At 41.2% G+C, this 24,418-nt stretch overlaps 1 protein-coding gene across 1 annotated transcript in view; it reads left to right on the plus strand.

The window, feature by feature from the left end:
- Positions 1–24,418, plus strand: part of DGKB (diacylglycerol kinase beta) — a 519,697-nt gene that overhangs the window by 61,332 nt on the left and 433,947 nt on the right. Inside the window, 1 exon segment of the mRNA XM_038392537.2 lies at positions 520–796. Coding sequence (XP_038248465.1) covers positions 727–796 — 70 coding nt within the window. The 5' untranslated portion in view covers positions 520–726.

The raw sequence follows: 24,418 nt of genomic DNA on the forward strand, positions 1-24,418 counted from the left end.
GTGCATTACCCTCTCCTGTTGTCCTTCATTTAATTTTCCTCTTCTTCTTTGACACGATGAAAGGGAAAGTGGTCTTCTCCTGTCTGAATTCCATCTTCATCATTACCATAGCCCGACTCTCCCATTTAATACTACTGTTACCCATCCAGTGTACCCCATTAGTAAGCTTGCCATCCTGTCTGATTGGGGATGAAAACTGCATAAAGTTGGATTGAGACTGGGCACTAGTTTTATCCTGTTGCCTGAATTGAACCATCGTATGTAACTATATTTATGCTAAAAATTGTTTTTTAGAGATGGCATATAAAGATTAAAACTCTAATTATAATCATAATTTTAAAAATTAATTAGCATTACATAGCTAATGAAAAATGAGATTTGGAAATACAAGTAGAAAGTAGTCATTTTGGAATATTAATATATTTGAACAACTATTAATCCCATCATTATTAGCAAAAGGTATACCAATTTTGTACTTGGTATGTATATTTTAACTATTTTTCCCTCTTCTTTTAACAGTGCTGTAATTCGTCATTGAAGCCACATATTCAAAACAGTTTATACCGTCAAACATTGTATATAGACGGATTCTATGTCTATAAACTCTCTAACTCTCTATAAACTCTGTGAATTGAAACTACCAAACTACGTGGAATTTGCAAGCGACCAACACGTGGGTCAAATGGCACATTTTTCTGATATTTAATAAGGAGCCTTATCACCATTATGATGAACCGAGAGAAGTGGGTTAACCTCAGTCCTTCAGAATTTTCTCAACTTCAGAAGTATGCAGAATGTAAGTACTTACTGTTTGAAATTTTCTACATAATTTCACTGTTAATTCAACATTAAGTCTACTTCAAATTGAAATGTAATACAAAAGATTGTCCTGAGGCTTTATGTTGGCATGTTAAATTTGTATTCTACGGGTTTCAGAGTAGCAGCCGTGTTAGTCTGTATTCGCAAAAAGAAAAGGAGTACTTGTGGCACCTTAGAGACTAACAAATTTATTAGAGCATAAGCTTTCGTGAGCTACAGCTCACTTCATCGGATGCATTTGGTGGAAAAAACAGGAGAGATTTATATACACACACAGAGAACATGAAACAATGGGTTTATCATACATACTGTAAGGAGAGTGATCACTTAAGATAAGCCATCACCAGCAGCAGGGGGGGAAAGGAGGAAAACCTCTTTCCACTATGGATGTAGAAGCCGTCTACACCAACATTCCACACAAAGATGGACTACAAGCCATCAGGAACAGTATCCCTGATACTGTCACGGCTAACCTGGTGGCTGAACCTTGTGACTTTGTCCTCACCCATAACTATTTCACATTTGGTGACAATGTATACCTTCAAATCAGCAGCACTGCGATGGGTACCCGCATGGCCCCACAGTATGCCAACATTTTTATGGCTGACTTAGAACAACGCTTCCTCAGCTCTCGTCCCCTAATGCCCCTACTCTACCTGCGCTACATTGATGACATCTTCATCATCTGGACCCATGGAAAAGAAGCTCTTGAGGAATTCCACCATGATTTCAACAATTTCCATCCCACCATCAACCTCAGCCTGGACCAGTCCACACAAGAGATCCACTTCCTGGACACTACGGTGCTAATAAGCGATGGTCACATAAACACCACCCTATATCGGAAACCTACTGACCGCTATTCCTACCTACATGCCTCTAGCTTTCATCCAGATCATACCACTCGATCCATTGTCTACAGCCAAGCGCTACGATATAACCGCATTTGCTCCAACCCCTCAGACAGAGACAAACACCTACAAGATCTCTATCATGCATTCCTACAACTACAATACCCACCTGCTGAAGTGAAGAAACAGATTGACAGAGCCAGAAGAGTACCCAGAAGTCACCTACTACAGGACAGGCCCAACAAAGAAAACAACAGAACGCCACTAGCCATCACCTTCAGCCCCCAACTAAAACCTCTCCAACGCATCATCAAGGATCTACAACCTATCCTGAAGGACGAGCCATCGCTCTCTCAGATCTTGGGAGACAGACCAGTCCTTGCTTACAGACAGCCCCCCAATCTGAAGCAAATACTCACCAGCAACCACACACCACACAACAGAACCACTAACCCAGGAACCTATCCTTGCAACAAAGCCCGTTGCCAACTCTGTCCACATATCTATTCAGGGGATACCATCATAGGGCCTAATCACATCAGCCACACTATCAGAGGCTCGTTCACCTGCACATCTACCAATGTGATATATGCCATCATGTGCCAGCAATGCCCCTCTGCCATGTACATTGGCCAAACTGGACAGTCTCTACGTAAAAGAATGAATGGACACAAATCAGACGTCAAGAATTATAACATTCAAAAACCAGTTGGAGAACACTTCAATCTCTCTGGTCACTCGATCACAGACCTAAGAGTGTCTATACTTCAACAAAAAAGCTTCAAAAACAAACTCCAACGAGAGACTGCTGAATTGGAATTAATTTGCAAACTGGATACAATTAACTTAGGCTTGAATAGAGACTGGGAATGGATGAGTCATTACACAAAGTAAAACTATTTCCCCATGGTATTTCTCCCCCCACCCCACCCCCCACTGTTCCTCTGATATTCTTGTTAACTGCTAGAATTAGCCTACCTTGCTTGTCACCATGAAAGGTTTCCCCCCCCCCCCCCCCCCGCTGCTGGTGATGGCTTATCTTAAGTGATCAAAAAGAAAAGGAGTACTTGTGGCACCTTAAAGACTAACAAATTTATTAGAGCATAAGCTTTCGTGAGCTACAGCTCACTTCATCGGATGCATTTGGTGGAAAAAACAGAGGAGAGATTTATATACACACACACAGAGAACATGAAACAATGGGTTTATCATACACACTGTAAGGAGAGTGATCACTTAAGATAAGCCATCACCAACAGCAGGGGGGGGAAGGAGGAAAACCTTTCATGGTGACAAGCAGGTAGGCTAATTCCAGCAGTTAACAAGAATATCAGAGGAACAGTGGGGAGTGGGGTGGGAGGGAGAAATACCATGGGGAAATAGTTTTACTTTGTGTAATGACTCATCCATTCCCAGTCTCTATCACTCTCCTTACAGTGTGATGATAAACCCATTGTTTCATGTTCTCTGTGTGTGTATATAAATCTCCCCTCTGTTTTTCCACCAAATGCATCCGATGAAGTGAGCTGTAGCTCACGAAAGCTTATGCTCTAATAAATTAGTCTCTAAGGTGCCACAAGTACTCCTTCTTTTTGTATTCTACGATAACTGAATTTTTTTTTTATTCATGTGACAACTTGAATTAGACTTTGTCCCCAAAGATTTGGTTTCTAAGTAAATTATCTTTTTAGCATAGATGGCTTAAAAAGTTTTTTATTAACATATAGGGTTTTCAGTTTGGGAAGATCTACCTATACTGATTATTCATGGATGGGAATGAAACACTTCTGCCAAAAGGATTGTGGACTATCTGGAAGCCAATTTGCCTGCCATATGGTGTTAAGCTTACTGTTTCACTTCACAGGCATGCAGGATTTGGAAGTGGTGTAGAGGTAGCATGCTCAGCCATCAGTGAAACTAGTATCTTGGCTTGTACTACTGCATTAGCCTCTGGTGGATGCAGGGAAATATTAATTCATTTTAAAAGGAGCATATCCAGCTCTTTACCAGGAGGATGGTTTCCAGTGTTGAGACATATGAAGATACAGTAGGGATTTGAAAGTGTTGAAAATAGGAATGTGTGAGTCCTGTTGTTTTCAGTGGAATCTGTTTGCATGCATTAATGGGAGGACTAGGATTTTATAAAGTAAATTATTTTACCCAATCTGGGTTGTATGAAACAAAAGGATGTTATGTCTTCCAGGTGCTTTGTATCAGTAATAAAAGTTCTCACACAGTAAAGATAATTTATTCAAGAGACTATTGGGTCTGCGAGATATAACCCTTGGTTTGAAACTCTAACCAGGTGAAAGTGTTCTCACTGGATGATGACACTGGTAAGAACATTTTTCAAAGTGTGCTCAAGACTTCTTAATTTAAAATGTATAGCTTCGTAAGAAACACTACTTGGACATCCGGTACAACTTTTTTCACAGTGTCTCACAAATTTGGCTGGGTTTGAACCATTTCACTCAGAATCCAACTACTGAAAATAGTAAAGCTAATGTTGAGAAAAGAGGAGGAGATATAAATATGGCAGAATTAGATTACAGGATATGTTTCCAGTGTACCCTAAATCTGAGTCTTAAACCAAATACCACTCTCAGAAGGATAAAAATTGTAAAAAAACCTGAACTTTAAACAAGGTGAATGTTTGGGCTTATGGATTTAGCAGTTACTGAAGGAATAAGAATAGGAACATACACAAATATTTTGACAGTTTAAATGAGCTGGCAGGTGTAATATTGTAACAGTAATAAGGAATGATACAATATGTATATTAAAGGCTTTTATTACCATGATATGTATAGTTAGAACAATGCTGGCTGCCACAGTGAGAGTGCTAGGGAATCAGTCAGCACAAGAGTCACATTAATAGTGCCAGAGCTACATGCTTTTAGATCCACAATAATATTTGTAAAACGAAATGAAAAGACATATTGGATACTGTAATATCTTCATGGGAACTGAGAAAGGGTTAAACAAGCTCCAATTGTTTTTTTTCAAACATGTTAAACATTTTTATGTATAACATATTTTTGAGATGGTTTGTGAAAATTATAAAATATATCAGTGATTCACTTGCCAGCCACAGACAGACATGGGATTAGCATTTGTTGTTTCTTGCATTTAATTTGATGTATCAGCTTAATTTTCTAAAATCTTAACTAAATTATGTTATGTATAATTTTAACTTTTCTGAAAACTCTTAACAGGTATAGTAGTTTGTAATTGAGAGATAACATTTACAGTTTTTATTTCAGTCAGTCCTGATGCATATAGTACTCCTTTTTGGGGCCTGATTCAAAGCCCATTGAGGTCAATTGATTTTGGATCAAGCCGTTAGTGATTGATAGGACAGTCAGACTCTTTTACCAATCCTCACTGAGATCAGGCTAATGCTTCTACAGCAAAACAGTGTGAACAGGGTTTTTTTGGGAGATTTTTTTTTTTTTGGCTGAGAACAATAATATAAAAGCATGCTTTAGATTATTTTAACTGCATTGTGTTGACATAACTGGTATGGTACACCAAACCCTTTTAGATATTTGGTAGTGTATTACATGCACCAAGAGATTGAAAGAAACCTTTTTAAGCACTTCAGCATTTCATTTCAATATCAATTTTTAAATATTTTTTAAATATAATTGAAAGAAATTTTGACAAATAAAAAACAAAATATTTCATTTCAAAACGGTTGAAACAAAACATTTAGATTTTTTTTTAAACCTAAACAATTTGGTGAAATTGACATGAATTTTCAGAATGTTTCAGTTGACCTGAACTGCCTTTCTCACTGAGAAAAAGCTTTGAATTAAAAATTTCACCTATGTCTAATTTATAGCTTGATCCTAGCTTTGTTAGAGGTGAGGACTGATAGCTCAGTGAATGTAGTCCCTAAATCAAGGGACTTCCTCAAGGACTGAGCCTTAAGGACTTCCCCAGTTTCTGATTAGTGTGGATTGAGAGTAAAGAAGAGTGTTCACCCAGATTCCTCCTCATTTGCTCACAGTTACAAGAAATGTCACTTAAAGTTGCCCAGAAGTTGGCAATAAGTATACACCTCTCCACTACTATGTTTACATATGATTATAGATGTCATGTCCTTGGAATCCAACTGTGGATAGGACCTATGTAAGTAGCACATTGGGGATTGCTGTCATTGCAATATAGTGGAAGGAATGTGGTACCAGATTAAAATAATGCTTTCTGTACTATCTATTAAAAATTTTTTAGTGGATGATGTCATGCAGGGCCAGTGACTTTCACAGTTTTGAACTCCTCCTTTCCGCACTACAAAAACAAATAGACTAAGAGTAGCTACAGAAATTCCCAGTATGGAGACAACACTTTATTTCCAGTTTAAGAGCTTTCCTCTTCCTGGTGTCTGAGATGTTTGTAGAAGATTAGGAGTACTTGTGGCACCTTAGAGACTAACACATTTATTTGAGCATAAGCTTTCGTGAGCTACAGCTTACTTCGTTGGATGCATTCGATGGAAAATACAGTGGGGAGATTTATATATATATATACACACACACACACACACACACACACACACACACAGAGAACATGAAACAATGGGTTTTATCATACACACTGTAAGGAGAGTGATCACTTAAGATGAGCTATTACTAGCAGGAAGGAGGGGGGGAAAGGAGGAAAACCTTTTGTGGTGATCAAGGTAGGCCATTTCCAGCAGTTAAAAAGAACGTCTGAGGAACAGTGGGGGATGGGGTGGGGGGGGAGAAATAACATGGGGAAATAGTTTTACTTTATGTAATGACTCATCCACTCCTAGTCTCTATTCAAGCCTAAATTAATTGTATCCAGTTTGCAAATTAATTCCAATTCAGCAGTCTCTCGTTGGAGTCTGTTTTTGAAGCTTTTTTGTTGAAGGATAGCCACTCTTAGGTCTGTGATCGAGTGACCAGAGAGATTGAAGTGTTCTCCAACTGGTTTTTGAATGTTATAATTCTTGACGTCTGATTTGTGTCCATTCATTCTTTTACGTAGAGACTGTCCAGTTTGGCCAATGTACATGGCAGAGGGGCATTGCTGGCACATGATGGCATATATCACATTGGTAGATGCGCAGGTGAACGAGCCTCTGATAGTGTGGCTGATGTGATTAGGCCCTATGATGGTATCCCCTGAATAGATATGTGGACAGAGTTGGCAACGGGCTTTGTTGCAAGGATAGGTTCCTGGGTTAGTGGTTCTGTTGTGTGGTGCGTGGTTGTTGGTGAGTATTTGCTTCAGGTTGGGGGGCTGTCTGTAAGCAAGGACTAACACTGCTGCTACTCTGAAACTTGTAGAAGACTATAATTTAGAGATGCTCTCTCATAAGGGACAGTATTATTTACATAGGAATTTGGAGATGTTCCCAATCCCCACCTTCAGGAGGGGCTGGATTTACACCTTATGTGCCAGTAGGCACAGCGTCTTTAGCACCTCCCCTGCCTACAGCTGACCTTTAAAATTTTTCACGGGAAACACAAACTTTTAACCCACTTTTAACTTTGAGTGGTAGCCTGTTACTCTATATCAGCAAAAACAACGAGTACTTGTGGCCCCTTAAACTAACAAATTTATTTGGTCATAAGCTTTCGTGGGCTAAAACCCACTTCATCAGATGCATGGAGTGGAAAATACAGTAGGAAGATGTATATACAGAGTACATGAAAAGATGGGGGTTGTCTTACCAATTCTGATGAGACAATTCAATTAAAGTGGGCTATTATCAGCAGGAGGAAAAATCACTTCTGTAGCGGTTATCAGGGTGGCCCATTTCAAACAGTTGACAAGAAGATGTGAGTAACAGTAGGGGGGAAATTAGCCTGGGGAAATAGTTTTTAGTTTGTGTAATGACCCATCCACTCCCAGTCTTTAGTCAGGCCTAATTTGATGGTGTCCAGTTTGCAAATTAAAGTTCTGCAGTTTCTCATTGGAATCTGTTTTTGAAGCTTTTTTGTTGAAGAATTGCCACTTTTAAGTCTGTAATTGAGTGTCCAGGGATGTTGAAGTGTTCTCTGAGTGGTTTTTGAATGTTATAATTCTTGACATCTGATTTGTGTCCATTTATTCTTTTGTGTAGAGACTGTCCGGTTTGGCCAATGTACATAGAGGGGCATTGCTGGCACATGATTGCATATATCACATTGGTAGATGTGCAGGTGAACGAGCCTCGGATGGTGTGTGTGGCTGATGTGATTAGGTCCTATGATGGTGTCTCTTGAATAGATAAGTGGACAGAGTTGGCAACAGGGTTTGTTGCAAGGATAACCCAGGAACCTATCCTTGCAAGAGTAGCTTGATTAGCTTAAGAAGGTGGGAAAAAGCCACAAATGAATGGGTTGCAACCTCCATCCAGTCTGCAATTATCAGGCAATGTTGCAGAGAACTGGACAAAATCCAGACAGAGATCTGAATTGTATTTAGCAGCCATGGGGCAGAGGAGAAAAATGATTAAGTGAAGTCATCACTCTTTTAGCATGTTATTGGGGCGGAAACATTGGATATTTATAACAACTTTCAGTTTGAAGAAGGTGAAAGTATGAAATTAAGTAAAATACTGAGTACATTTGAGGAATATTGCATGCCAAAAAGGAATTAAACCTTTGAGAGAGACACATTTTTACATGCATGCAAAAAACTAATGACACCATCAAGCAATATGTCACAGAATTAAGGAAACTCAGTAAAACCTGGGACTTTGGTGAGCTGATAGAATCTCTGGTCAGAGAGAGAATCATTTCTGGCTTTAAGGGCAATGTGGAGAGAGAGGGGGAGGGGGAGAGACTCTGCTTCATGAAGGAGACTTAATTTTAGAAAAAGCTCTCCAAATATGCAGGGCAGCAGAAACTGTGAAAGTACAAGCCAATAAGCTGAACTCACTGAGTACAAAAGAATATAGCCAGAATAGGTCAAATCAAAGAGTGGAGCCACTTGCTATGAAAAGCACTGCTGGGGGAAGACTGGGTGCAGATAGTCATGTGGAAGGTGTGGATCACAGCATGGCCCCAGACAGTGTGTTGCCTTTGGGACATTGTCATAAATGTGGGGAAAATAATCATTTTGCAAAATGCTGCAGATCCCAAATGCAGAAAAGTCAAATTCAGTTAAAGACGATCTGGTTGAGGAGTTTTTCATAGACATACTGGGATCTAGCAAGACTGAGGGACTGGATACTGCCTATGACAGTGAATGGAACAATTATTCCACTGAAACTGGACACAGGTGCTCAGGTCAATATTCTGTCTGAACAAGATTATGAGAGCCTGAAAATAAGATCAAAACTGGAACCTACAAAAATAAAAACTGATTATTTTGGAACAAATATACCAGTGAAGGAGTATAAAAAGAGAACATTTCAGACTACAAACCAGAGAAGAGATTTTGACTCAATTTGCAAATGCTCAATATTTCAGTAAACTGGATGCAGCCAAAGGTTTTTGGCAGCTAAAATTAACTGAAGAAAGCTCAAAGCTATGCACATTTACTTTCCGATTTGGAAGATACAGATTCTTATGCTTACCCTTCAGCATAGCTTCAGTACCAGAAGTGCACCACAAAACCATACATATTATCTATGAACATATTAATGGTGTTGACGCCTCAGTGGGGCTCAACGAAAAAGGAGCATGATCGCAGACTTTGGGAAGTCCGGGATATAACTAGAGCTACAAACCTCAAACTAAATAGGGAGAAATGTATTTTAGGGATTACAGAACTGACTTTTTTGTTGGGGACATTATTTTCAATGAATGTTTTAAACCTGACAAGAGGAAGATTTCCGCCATTGAAATGATGCTATGTCCGCAGTCAAAGAAAGATGTCTAGCAGTTTCTGAGAATGGTTAATTATCTTGGAAATCTCATATCTAAGGCTACATTTTAGTCACTGATATTTTTAGTATAAGTCATGGACAGGTCATAGGCAGTAAACAAAAATTCACAGCCTGTGACCAGTCCATGACTTGTACTATATACCCCTGACTAAATCTTGGGGGGGGGGGGGGCGACCTGGAGGGTGCTGCGGGTGCTCTGGGGTTGGGGTGGGTGGCCCGGGGGCGCTGTGGTTGCTCTGGGGGAGGTTGTTGGCAGGACTGGCAGGCCTCCTATCTGGCTCCTTGGGGCTCCCCCCTAGACGCAGGACCTTCTTCCCCCCCCCCCCCCCCCCGCCACGTGGAGGTGCCAGATGGCTCTGTGTGCTGCCTCTGCTCCAAGTGCCAGCTCCGCAGCTCCCATTGACTGGGAACCATGGCTAATGGGAGCTGAAGGGGCGGTGCCTGCAGGCAGAGGCAGCGTGTGAAACTGTCTGCTAGGAGCTGAGGGAGGGACATGTTGCTGCTTCTGGCAAGGTAAGCGCTGCCCGGAGCCCCTAACCCCCTCCCGTGTCCCAGCCCTGAGCCACCACCTACACCCAAACTCATGCTGCTGCTGGGGGAGGAGGGCGCAGTGGCCTGAGACTGTCCCAGCAGCAGCCGATGAGGCTGGCCCAGGGGCTGCCTGAGCTGCTCAAATGACCCCCAGGCCAGCTGCTGGAGAAGTCACAAAATCTGACTTCTGTGACTGCCGTGACAAACTTGTAGCCTTACTCATACCTAATCCTATCTACCAAAGCAGTGGCATTGAGAACTCCTAGAGAATAAAAATGAATGATATTGGGATGCAGAATAGGAGGAATCATGGGAAGGTTTAAAACAACAACTGATACAAGAACCAGTATTCAAGGTCTATGCACCCGTAAGGCCTGTTAAAATCTCAGCAGATGCTTCACAGTCTGGGTTAGGTGCAGTGATTTTACAGAAGTGTGAGGATTGCTGGTAATCAGTGGCATAAGCATCAAATCACGGATGGAGGCAGAAACCAGATAGAGAAAGAGCTTTTAGGAATATTGTTTGCTTGTGAGAAATTTAATCAGTATATTTATGGACAGCCGGTGGAAGCTGAAATGAACCACAAGACCCTGATTACATTATTTAGTAAACTTCTAAATGACTGTACCTTAAGGATTCAAAGCATGATGATAAAGCCACAAAAGTATTATTTGGTTGTGACCTATGTGCCCGGTAAATTCATGTTCACTGCAGATGCATTTTCCAGAGCAGTGGCTCCCATGAAACCAGACAAAACTTTAGAGACAGAGAAGCAAGCGTATGCAGATGTGATTGTAAAGTCAATTCTCTTAGCTAACAGGAAACTGCAACAAATAAGAGATGAAACAGAGAAAGATGAAGTGTTGGGATCCTTAAAGTAATCATTAAAGGGTGGCATGAAGAAATAAGTAGTTGTTGTCCAAGTATAAGAGGCTATTGGAACTGCAGACATGAACTTACTGTGATAGATTGGGTGATTTTTCAAGGGCAGTAAGGTTGTAATTCCAATGAGCCTCCAAAAAGAAATGCTACAGAGTATCCATGAGGATATTTAGGAATTGAGAAGTGCAAACAATGAGCACGATATATGCTGTACTGGCCGCGGATTGATCACAGCATTGCTAATATGATAGGAAACTGCTTTTCCTGCCCGAAATACAAACCATGCCAACAGGCAGAGCCACTGAGACCTCATCCAGTTCCACAAAGGCCTTTTGAGGCACTGATTTATTTATCTGGCAATCAAAGGATTATTTAATAGTCCCAGATTATTATTCTTTTATATGCAGAAATTTGCACACTGCACAAACTAATAGTAAGTCAGTGATCTCCAGCATGAAGGCAATCTTCTCCAGACATGGAATTTCACATGAAGTCTTTAGCAATAATGGGCTTCAATTTTCCAGTGCAGATTTTAGGTAATTTGCCATAGATTGGGGGTAATTTGGACTTGATCTTTTTTTGATGAAAATCCCAATCAAATGGAATTGTGGAAAGGGCTATATGAACAATAAAGAATCTTATGAAAAAAACTTTTGACAAAAGGGGTGATCTGTATAAAGTGTAACTTTGTTTACCGAAGTACACCCCGGGAGAATGGCTTTTTTCCAGCTCAGCTGTTAATGGGGAAAAGGATCAGATGTTTAACAAGCACTGATATCTTGCTGAAATCTCATAACAATGAAAACATCCAGAAGATTAAAATCAGACGTGGAAGCAGAAATATTATTTTTACAAAAGGGCCCATGATCTCCCATCTCTTAGCCCAGGTGATGGAGTGTGTCTGAGGAATCACACCTCTAATGCTTTGGGTCAAAGAGGTACCATTAAAGAACAGCTGCATCCAAGATCTTATATACTCTAGACAGACCAGGGGGACACATTCAATGTAAGCAAAGGGATTTATGACTAATCCCAGAAAATTCCAACACTTTGACTCTGGCATTTCCCATCTGACTGATCCTTTATCATTGAGGTACAAAGGAGAAACTGTCAAGGAACAAGAGAACCACGCAGAAGCCAATGAAGATCAGAGTGGGAAATTGAGTCTTTCAGGACTTTTAGAGACTTGCTAACCTGCCTGGAGAAGGGGTATTTGGGGAAAACGAGTGGTAAAGATTCACTTGAGTGTGATTTGCTGTAACCTCTCCTCTCTAGGTAGTTGACAGATTGGGTTTATGGAAATGTACTAAATGGGTTGAGAATTGTTGTTGTTAAATAGTTGTTAGCTGTTTATATATACCTCTACCCTGATATAACGTGGTCTTCGGGAGCCAAAAAATCTTACCGTCTTATAGGTGAGACCGCATTATATTGGAGTAGGGAGAGGAACTGCTTCCCGCCCCAGCTCATCTCTGCGCTGCCTCTGCCTCCTCTCCTGAGCACGCCGCCACCACTCTGCTTCTCCCCCCCCCTTCCGGCTTGCTGATGCGGAAAGCCTGGAAGGAAGGAAGGCGCGGGGGGTGGGCGAAGCGGACCGGCGGTGGTGCACTCGGGAGGAGGTGGAGGTGAGCTGGGGAAGGGAGCGGTTCCTCTGGCCCCCTCCACCCTGTCTTATCTCCGCTCCGCCTCCTCCCACAAGCGCGCCACAGCTCCTTCTCCCCCCTCCCAGGCTTGCTGCGCCAATCTTGGTGCGGCAAGCCTGGGAGGGGGGAGAAGCAGAGCTGTGGTGTGCTCGTGGGAGAGAGCGGAGGTGGGCTGGGGTGGGGGAGCTTTAGCAAGTAAGGGGGAGGTGCAGAGGAACCGCTTGCGGTAACACGAATTTGGATATAACGAGGTAAAGCAGCCCCACTTCCCAGAGCGCTGCTTTACCACGTTGTATCTGACCGCATTATATCGGGGTAGAGGTGTATATGTACGTAAGAGTGTATATGTACGTAATTTGTTTTTCTTTAAGAGGGAGGATGTAGAGAGATGTTTGTAGAAGATCATAATTTAGAGATGCTCCCTCATAAGGACAGTAATCTGAACATAGGAATTTGGAGATGTGCTCTGAAGGCAGGCACTGGGGACACCCCATGGCTGAGGTCACCAGAGACGCTCTCCAGTTGGTTTTATTAAAGTTTTAATCTTTCTCATTAACTAATTTTGTTATTTAATGAACCCCAAGATCATTACAGTATCCATTTTTAATTAATTTTCTGCTTCAAAAGTCTATCTGTGGAGCAACACAAACTTTAATTTAAAGAGAAGGAAAGTGAATTTGTGGAAGTGAAAGTACATTTTAATTCAGATTTGGCTCTTCAGTAGCTAATGACTTTTAAAAAATAATAATTGTTCCAGATTATAGTTATTCTTTTGTCTCCTCCAGTCTGATCAAGTTAAATTCTCATAGCTGCTACTCTTATGAAGAAGGGGTAGTGGAAGGTTGTGGGGGCTTGTCCTTTTGGTTTTAGAACACTGAAGATAATAAAAGAAAAATAAACTACTCTCTGAACACATTATGATTATGAAAATAGAGTAGATGCCAAATCCTGAAGAGCAAAGCATAGAGAAATGCGTACAAGTTATAACTCATGGAGTAGAAGACCAAGGTATACTTCTTCCTATTAAATCTTCACAAGTGATCACCTCTTTGCCCTGTCTTTGTTCTCTTTGCTCCTGAACCTTTTACTGTTTTTGTTTCTTTATTTCTTAGTCCAACTTAGTGACTGATCCAATTCCTGTTAAAATCAAGGGCAGTGTTTCCATTGCCTAAAAGAGGAGTTTGGATCAGGCTTGTATTCTTGAAACTGCAAGGTCTGCACATGAAAAGCTCTTATTGAAGTTGGTGGGTATTCTGTGTGCAGGATCAGGCCCGTAGTCCAAAAGGAGAGACCTTGCCTCCTTGAGTGTTTGTAAAGTGCCAGGTGCATGTGTGATGCTACATTATTAATAACAATAGCAGCCTGGATGGTTAGGATAGTGAGAAATGTCAGTGAAGCTGGGATGATAACTCTCTCCATTTCGATCACATCGCTATGTGCAGGACTAGTTTTGGAGGGTCAGTGCTCAATGGGACATCACATTTTTGTGAGCTAGGTATTAGAATCCTCATTTTCAGATGGGGAAACTAGGGCTCCCATTGATGTCAATGGGAGATTTGTCATTGACTTAATCATCGTAAAATATGGCCTTTTGTTTAATTCCAGAAGCAGGATTAGGAAACAGTGCCTTGCTCTTAGGCTGATCTTGCTCTCCTGAATCATGCAGCATGTCATGCTCCTGAGCTGCTCTTTGTGACCAAAGGGCATAGTGGCTGCTCAGGCACCCAGCTGGGAGGGAGCTTGTTACCACCCTAGTGCTATCAGTGGCAGCTGAGTCAGTGCTGCAAATTGATCTAGAAGTACTAAAAAGAGCAAAGCCACAGGTCCTCAAATCCCAGCCCTAAATGGCAATAATGGGGGGGGAGCATGAATAACCTATAATCTTTAGGGAAAATCACAGTGACAAACTTTTAGTCCTGGAGATTGGTTTTCATAAATTTTATATTTTCAAGGATATCTTTGGCAGGAACACTTTTAGAAACTTCCTTAAGAAAAAGAGAGAGAGAGAAAGAGGAAATGAGTGCTGATATTTCTAGCTTTTCTGGATCAGGGGTTCTCTGGTTTTGAGATTAACAAGCCTTAAACGCTGGTATTGTTTCTTACCATGTCTCAGGGTATATCTACACCAGTGGTTCCCAAACTTTAACAACCTGTGAACCCCTTTCAATAAAATGTTGTTGTCTTGCGAACCCCCTCCTAAAAACGAATTTTCTCCTTTACCTGAGTATAAATTATAAAAGCAGTGATCTTGGAAATATAAAATTTTGTTTCTTATGACATGCTTATTACACACTATTTATTTATTATGATTACATTATGAAAATGGCAACACTTTTCCAATATCTCACTTTTGTAGCTTGTATCACTTTGAATGAGCCTGTTTTAAGACAAGGCTCCTATGTTTCATCAAGGAGTATCAGATGTGAAACAGCATAAAGATATTTAAGAAGCCAACTCAAAGAGTTCCTCCTTACCAAGCATTCAGGTCTTGAGCAGTCCAGGCAAACAGCTCACGTTACAACAAAGCTTAAATTTGTTCTTCATAATAATTTTAAAAACAATACTAGCTGCCTATTTAATTTTAAAAACAGCAAAAAATATTCACCTCCCTTTCCATTTCTTAAAAGGAGTCTTGAAGTTTAAATCTCCTCAGTGTGATAGATAGGCGTGCTTTGATCTGCTTAGTTTTTGGAAGTCCAGGGGCTCCGGGCTGCTGGCCCCGTGCTGCCTATGGGGGTCCCTACGGACAGCTCTGTCTGCCATTAGGGAATTTTTTTCCGCGAACCTCCTGTAACATTTCATGAATCCCCAGGGGTTCATGAACCCCAGTTTGGGAACCATTGATCTACACAGCAATAAAACACTCATGGCTCGCCCATGTCCGCTGATTCGGGCTCGCAGGGCTCAGGCTGTGGGGCTATCAAATTTACAGTCTAGATGTTTGTGCTCAGGCAGGAGCCTGTGTGCTGGGACCCTCCTTCCTGAGTCCAAGCTACAGCCCAAGCCCAAATGCCTATACTGCATTTTTTACAGCCCCAACAGCCAAAACCCCACAAGCCTGATCCAGCTAAGCCGGGCAAGCCGCAGGTGTTTTATTGAAGCATAGACATATCCTCAGAATCCTGAAGGACAAAAGGTGTTTCCTATCCCTTATTGAGGCTTGATTCATTAGCGCAGTGGACTCTTCCCATACTCTAGACTGAGAGGGAAGTCTGTCTGAACAGATGTGCTAAGAGAAAACCCAGAGAAACCTCTAGGACTTTGCCTAATACTGCAGCCAAGGTGTTGCAGCATCAAGTGATACTACCTTTGAACATAAATTGCTTTGGCTATTTAAAAAAACCCCTAACCAACAACTTATTAAAATTCTAGAAAACATTATTTGAGAACTAATTATGCCTCTGTCATGTTTTTTGCGTTTATTTTCTCATTATCTACTTTTTTTTCTTATGGACATTTGCATGCAAGCAGGCAAAATCTTTCATTTCTTAAGAGTTCATCTGTTTCTGTTGCTCATTCCCTATATGGAGGATACAGGGGATAAATATAACTGATTTCGGTGGAATTGATTATGATGGCACAAACAAAGAATTACAATGTCAGTTCAGCAAGCTGAGAGGAAACAAAGTCCTGGAATTGTGTAATTATGACAGAATATCAGCTTTAATTTTTTTAAAGTTGTGAGCCCTCTTCGTTATGAAGAAATGCTTGAAAATGTATCACACCCAAGTGTAAACAATACAGTCTTGTCTTCCCGAGTCAGCACACAACCTGAAACAATAGCTCTGAGAAGTGGGAACTGCCTTATTTGGCTCCATCAGATGTTTACTGTGGGGTCCACTGGCTGGAGGGCCCATCAACATCACCTTAGTAGAGGAATGTTTGTGGCAGGAGGAGAGGTGTGCAAAGATCTTGGCTAACCCACTCAACAGATATATCCTGCTGCTGAGTGGGCCCTTCTGCTGCTATTTCTGCCTCTCAAGAAGCCGGCAAAGCTCCCATCCCTGCTGCTCCTGAGGGAAATTGTTGCTGTTCCGTGTGGGGACAAGGAGGCCCTATGCTGTTTCCTTGTCTCTGTGATAAGGTGTGGGTGCAGCAGGGCTGCATGATGGATCCCGCATATCAAGGTGGTCCAAGGGCCCTGGATTGCCTTATTCTGGCAATGCTTTCTGCTAATAAAGCTACCATTGTTCACATTCAATTTGACTTATTCATTTAAATAACAATTTGAGTCATATTTTAATATGTTCATGGTTATATGCATTTTCATTGTTTTTGAAATACTGAAAATATATTGCTTATTGTGTTGCTTTAGAAGAGTTTTATTGGGACATTATGGAATACCACTATGTATTTCTGTTGGCAGCATTGCAAATTTTATTGGCTGTTTGTTGACTATCTGCAGAAAGACACTGCACTGTGGTATATAATTTATTGCTTAGTAAAGCAGTGTGGAATATACTGGAAGACTATACTGCCATTAAATGTCAATATTGTATAATATAGTACTTTTTTATATGGTTAACAAAATAAGTTTCATTTTTGCTTAAAGATCAGATTACTTTATATGAAACCTTGCATATATTGAAACCGAATAATGTTTTAAAAACTATTTGTTGCCTGATAAAGGTGACATATCTTGGATTGAATGTAATTGTGATGGTAGCTGTTGATAATGGATTTACTTAGAAAAATGTAATAGGTCAGGATGCACTGACTGGCCTATTCAGAGATAATGAGGTTTTACCCAGAAAGACACACTCAATAGCCTTGGAATTCTGAGATTTTGCTTGTGTGTTGAAATTTAAAAGTATTCCTTTTTTTATTAATTGAATACTATATGAAATTGATAGTGGACAACTCCTGCCTTTAGTTTCTCTTTTATATCAATGGCTCTTCACAGCAATAAGGGCAGAATTTGGCTTCCTTTCTTTTATCAGAATATTAGTTAATAGTGAATATTTTTGGCATATAGATTTTGTCATGGTTGCTTGGAAGGAAGCACCATGTATCCTTAAGTAAGGGGAACTCGAATGAAGGGAAAACAGTAGTGATAGTCTGGAGTGTCACAAGAGAACGATGAGGACTTTAGATAGTACATGATTTCAGTTAACCATGTACTTAGATGCTCCCCAGGGAAGCATTTAAGTAGCTGGGAAATTACTAAAATGACACCAATGAGGATGAGAGAGGATTGAATAGGTAAGGAAAGGGGTCAGGGCTTTATGGATCAGGATGTAGGTGGTTTAGCCTGGTGGTCAGAGCAGGAGTCAGGTCCAGGGGGCGGAGCAGGCATGTAGTTTGAAGAACAAAGCCAAGGGTCAGTACCAGAGTTAACTGCTGATTTACCAGAGTCAGGAATCAAAGCTGGGTCAGATACCAAATGCCAGAGCCAAGGGTCAAGCAAGAGTCAGAAGTCAGAACCAGGTCTATTAACTGATGACCGAAGCAAGATGTAAGGAAGGAGCTGGAGGAGAAGCGAGGAGCAAGCACAGAGCAGGAGCACAGTGGGATCAGGAGAAAAGGCCGGGTTGAGATAGGAGCAGAGCAGGAACAGTGTTGGGTGTAGGAAACAGGCAGAAGCAGAGTCCAATGCAAGAGGAAATCACCTGGTTGCTCAGACAAGTTCCTGTGTCTCCTTCTGGCTTAAATAGTGAGGTTGGGCCAATCGATGGAGCCAGTTCCTGTGAGTGGTGCCTTGGCTCAGGCTGTAGTCCTACTAGTTTCTTGGTCCACCAGGTTTTACCAGACATTAGATGGAGGCCAGGATGTGATGGCTGTCCAGGAACTCTCAGGCCTGGGTTTAGGACCTGGGACATCCCAGAAAACAGAGACCAGAGCAGTTAAGGGACTTAAAATATGCATGCCTGATTCATTACTGCATTAGTCCAGTTTTATGCCAGTGGTTGCAAATAGATATTGGAAGTGCAATTGTGAGCCTCAATGAGGGAAGAAAAGCATTGCTGTTTTGCAAGAAAAATGGAAGAGCTGGAAGAGGAAAGGGGAAGTGTGTACTGGAGCAGTGGTGCCCAACCTTATTACACAAGAGGGTCATGTAAACCTAAGCACAACCTTGTGTGGACAAAACAGATTCTACATATTTTAATAAGATTTAAAGTCACCTGTATCAATGTATATTTTAAGTTCAGCTTGTTTTGTATGTATTTAGATAGAAACAACCTATGTACAGTACTGTCTGTTTAAAAACAAATAAAGAAATCAGTGCATAAAAAGTGTATCAGAATGACAGAAAACAGAAAAAAAAAAAAACCATTAATGAATCTGCTGTTAGTATATTGTGTTGAAGCAGGCTGAGGGCCTTACGAAATGCGCTGGTGGGCTGTGTACAGGCCATAGGTTGGGCTCCCCTGTACTGGAGGAATTCACCATGGTCCTTGGAGTTTCTCCAAAGATCTTTAACAGTAAGGGAGCATAGGCCAAGGAAGTGGACTGAAGTATGAACAATGGTTCATGAGATGAACTGAGTGGTAAGAAAGCAAATAAAAAAATACATAATTGATAAGAAAAAATGAAGGGGAAAAGGACTGAAAGGAAGAATATCACTCTTCAGAAAATATGAAAATGACTTCATATTGAATTTGAGAACATGTTGTTCTTAAAAGGGTTTGCAGACCAAGACCCATGGGTGCCTTGTAAATTTACAGCTCCGATATTAAATTAGTTACTGGAGAGGTCAGGAAGCTGAGAGAGATCAGACCTCAGAATGGAATGAGTTTAGAAAAAAATCAGAATAGTGTTGGAATAGGTTTATAGAGAAAAGAACAGTAGAGGCAATCCAGCAAGGTAGCTTAGCTAAAATTCATAACACATAATTCAGAAATTTTTGCTTTTAATGAACATTTGTATACAATGAATAGTAAACATTTGGTATGAAACAGAATGACTGTGACAAAGAGGCGGATCAGATGAAAGGAATCCAAATGACATCTACTGAACAGAAGAAAACTGTAGAGATAGGGTAACCAGCTCTACAAGAGCTATTGCATTTTCTGTGCAAGTTCCCTGTAAAGATTCCGCAAGTGTATAAAAGAAATTTCATACTGAAAAGCTGTTAACTAAGTAAGGCAATAAACATTATTTTAATTAGCAATTAGCTAGTAGTTGTGGTAAAAGAATGACGGCTTGCTTCTAACTTCATGGCTTTAACATAAATGTAGAGCCATGTGTCCCTACCCTATGAATTTTGCATGAAGCTAGACTTACTGAATATTGTCACGTTGTTGCTTAAATCCAAGCTCAGTACTTCATCTTTTAATCTGCAGAAATGGTCAAGCACATGTTCTTCCTAAAATGTATTACTAAACAGGATTGCAATCACACTGCTATGCCTTTTAAGTAATAAATGCTTTAAAACAATGTTGCAGTTTTGATATATACCCTTAAAAGAATGGCATTTGTAATAAGTTGTCACTTCGTTCCTAATGCACTTTAATACTTTCCAATCAATTCATATAGGCCCTGATTAATCCAACAGTTAAGCACATGATTAAAATTAAGCACTTTATGAAGTGTTTTGCTGAATGTGGATGGTTATAAATATGTGCTTTAAAGTTAAACGTGCACTTATGTTCTTTGCTGAAATATTCTTACCAGACAAAAGTCTCAGTCTCTCTCTCTCCATATACATACACATATACACAGTAAGTTTTAAATAAACAATTTAATACTGTACACAGCAGTAATGATTGTGAAGCGTGGCTGAGGTGATGGAGTCAGAGGGTGGAAGAGGGTGGGATATTTCCCAGGAAATGCCTTACTGCTAAATGATCTAGCATTCAGCTGAGCCCTCAAGGGTTAACACATTGTTGCTAATGTAGCCTCAATCTCTACAAGGCAGCAGAAATGGGGGGAGGAAACACAGCAGGGCAGTGGCTGCAAACATTTCCTGTGGAAACTGAACATGATGATGAACCCACACTATCCCACTGGAGTGCACCACTCCCTCCACTTTCCAAAGTGCTGGGGGTGTGTGTGTGTGTGTGAGAGAGAGAGAGACACCCACACACTCACTCACTCGCTCACTCTATGTGTGAGAGAGACTCACATAGCCCCTTTAAGTACACTGACCCCACTCTAAGTACACTGCCTTTTTAAATAGATCAGCAAATTGAGACAGCAACTGCTGCTAGCAAGCTCCCTCCATCCTGAGCCCTGTCATGTCCCCTCCCTGCTCTGTGGAGATAAGGTACAGGAGCGAGGAGAGGGGGGCCACCTGGACATCAGCACCCCTCTTCCCCCCCCCATCTCCTGTACAGCAAGCAGGAGGCTCCTGGGAGCAGCTCCAAGGTAGAGGGCAGGAGCACCACGCGGGGGGGGGGGGGGGGGGAGAGAAGGGACACCTGAACTCCCTGGCAATTGATAGCCTGCTGGGTGGCTGCCACACAGGGAATTTAAGGGAGCTGATGTGGGGGCTGCCGGTCCACCCTGGTTCCAATCCCCCACCAGATAGCTGCAATGGGCTGCTCTTTCTGCACGAAGTGAACAAAGCAGGTGGCTGTCAAACAATATTATAAGGGAGCATTGCGCAACTTTAAATGAGAATGTTCCCTAATTGATCAATGTAACAACGAAACAACGTTAACTGGGATGACGTTAAGTGAGGAGTTGCTGTATTTTGAACTGAGATTGTGTTGTATCCCCATTCCTGAAAAAACAAGATGCTGATCAGGTCTGATTTGCATCACCTCACTGGCATGCCTAATGGAAGGCTGAAAGTGAATACCTTATGTAATGGTTAATGTCCCTAGTAGCAGTTATGGCCAACACTGAGCACTGGGGAGAGCAATAATAATGTGTGTTCCTTGAGGGTAACCATAATTGCCATTTGGAGTCATTAACAAAGAAACTAAACTGGAACGCCTCTATTTACTTTCCACTGGGTGTGAATTATGGAGTGCCATTAGTTAAGTGAGGTAGGGAGAGCACTTAGCAAAGTAAAGGAGTACTTGTGGCACCTTAGAGACTAACAAATTTATTAGAGCATAAGCTTTCGTGAGCTACAGCTCACTTCATCGGATGCTCTAATAAATTTGTTAGTCTCTAAGGTGCCACAAGTACTCCTTTTCTTTTTGCGAATACAGACTAACACGGCTGCTACTCTGAAACTTAGCAAAGTAGTGGTCTGGGAAAGCAAATAATCTATTTAACTTATTTCTTATCCCATTCAGTAGATTTCATCAGGCAGCTAAGATGGGTGTCTAATTTCATTTTCAGCTTTAGGTTTTATGTACTGATCAATCTGAGTGTAACTGAGTATCTTTCTCTCTGTGTATAACTATTCAGACTCAAAGCAGAATGTTCTGGACAATGAAAATGAATGGAGTTTTTGAATTAAAAGGTTGTGGAAGGTTCCATGGTATGTTGAAATGGCAGTTTAGGAGTAGGAGATGTGTAGGTAGGAAGGGTAGTAGAGAAAAGCAGTGGCAGTTGGGATTTGCAATTGGGATTGAGCTGTTGACAAGAGGCAGGAGGAAGGAGAGGCAGAGAGGGAAGACTAAGAGGAAACAGGGTAATGTGTGCAAGTCATGGATTTGTGAGTGAGTTGAAAGAAGGAAGAGACCAAAAGGAGGAGGCTGCAGAACCAGAGAGGAAGCGAGAGCAGAGATAGGGCAGAAAGAGACAAACAGCTTGAGAAATGCACCTGGATGCTTGCTGAGATCATGTGGTTATCCAATGAATGTATTTGTTTTGCTGCATGCAAATTAGCCACACAATCATCTGCAGGCTTCTAAAAGACTTGACTGGCATTGAATTCTAAAGAGATTAATAGTAACCCAGTTCTTAATTCTTAGGAAGGGATCACTCCCCCACAAGATGCAACTGGCTGAATCAGAATTCTTCCTCTTAATTTTCCAGCTTTTACAAGATTAAGAACAGCCCATAGAGTGCATGATGAGTCATCTTTGTGATTAAGGCATGCACATGACAGCATCTATATTATACTAACCAGGTGAGCCAGTCTTTTATCTAAGTAAAAGGGGCCAGAAAACTGCCAATAAAAGGATCATCGCATACTTGTAAGTTGTATAGTATGGCGCAATAGGGGATAAAAATAGAGGACTTCAGTAATAGTTTCATTCTAGATATAGGTACTTACTTAAATATTAAGGCCAAACTTAAGTGCCTAATTGTAAGAAATGTGGAACACTTAGGGAGCTCTCGCTGACTCAAATGGGAACATTAGGCACCCATGTTGAGAATCTTGGCCTAAGAACTTAGTTGTGAGATTGATTTTGCTGGGATAAACATAGGTGAACCCCTGCACCAACCTGGAGCCCCATTAATTCCAGTGGAATTCCGCTTGGGTACAGGGTTACATGTGTTCACATCTCATTGCAGAATCCGGGATGGATTTGCAGAAATAGTTACACATTGTAAAATATATTTTTGTATTAATATCCTCCATTGTGATATCTTAATTGTTTACTGACTCTTAGATGTAACATAAAAGATAGCTAAAACATTTAGGCAGAGATTTCCAAAGCTGCCTTAGGGAATTTGGGTGCCCAAGGAAATTTGAATGAGATTTCAATGTTCAAATTCTTTAAGCAGCTTGGAATGTCTCGTCCTTTAAACCTGTATTTAAAATGGAAATTACCTTCCTCACTATCAGACGGGTAGCAGAGTTAGTCTGGATCTGTAAAAGTGGCAAAGAATCCTGTGGCGCGCTATAGACTAACAGACGTATTGGAGCATAAGCTTTCGTGGATGAATACCCACTTCGTTGGATGCATGTAGTGGAAATTTCCAGAGGCAGGTATAAATATGCAAGCAAGAATCAGGCTAGGGATAAGGAGGTTAGTTCAATCAGGGAGGATGAGGCCCTCTTCTAGCAGTTGAGGTGTGAACACCAAGGAAGGAGAAACTGCTTTTGTAGTTGGCTAGCCAGTCACAGTCTTCGTTTAATCCTGAGCTGATGGTGTCAAATTTGCAAATAAACTGAAGCTCAACAGTTTCTCTTTGAAGTCTGGTCCTGAAGTTTTTTTGTTGCAGGATGGTTACCTTTAAATCTGCTATTGTGTGTCCAGGGAGGTTAAAGTGTTCTCCTACAGATTTTTATATATTGCTATTCCTAATATCTGATTTGTGTCCATTTATCCTTTTATGTAGGGACTGTCCAGTTTGGCCGATGTACATAGCAGAGGGGCATTGCTGGCACATGATGGCATATATTACATTGGTGGACATGCAGGTGAATGACCCGGTGATGGTGTGGCTGATCTGGTTAGGTCCTGTGATGGTGTCGCTGGTGTAGATATGTGGGCAGAGTTGGCATCGAGGTTTGTTACATGGATTGGTTCCTGAGTTAGAGTTACTATGGTGCGGTGTGTAGTCGCTGGTGGAAAATATACTTCAGGTTAGCAGGTTGTCTGTGGGCAAGGGCTGGCTTGCCTCCCAAGGCCTGTGAAAGTGAGAGATCGTTGTCCAGGATGGGTTGTAGATCACTTATGATGCGTTGGAGAGGTTTTAGCTGAAGACTGTATGTGATGGCCAGTGGAGTTCTGTTGGTTTCTTTCTTGGGCTTGTCTGGTAGCAGGAGGCTTCTGGATACACGTCTGGCTCTGTTAATCTCATAGACTCATAGATATTAAGGTTTGAAGGGACCATTATGATCATCCTGTGTGACCTCCTGCACAATGCAGGCCACAGAATCTCACCCACCCACTCCTGCAATAAACCTCTCCTAAGTCTGAGCTATTGAAGTCCTCAAACCATGGTTTAAAGACTTCAAGGTGCAGAGAATCCTCCAACAAATGACCCATACCCCATGTTACAGAGGAAGGCAAAAAAAACCCAGGGCCTCTTCCAATCTGCCCTGGAGG

This window comes from Dermochelys coriacea, chromosome 2, assembly GCF_009764565.3.
Source record: "Dermochelys coriacea isolate rDerCor1 chromosome 2, rDerCor1.pri.v4, whole genome shotgun sequence".
NCBI classification, from domain to species: Eukaryota; Metazoa; Chordata; order Testudines; family Dermochelyidae; genus Dermochelys; species Dermochelys coriacea.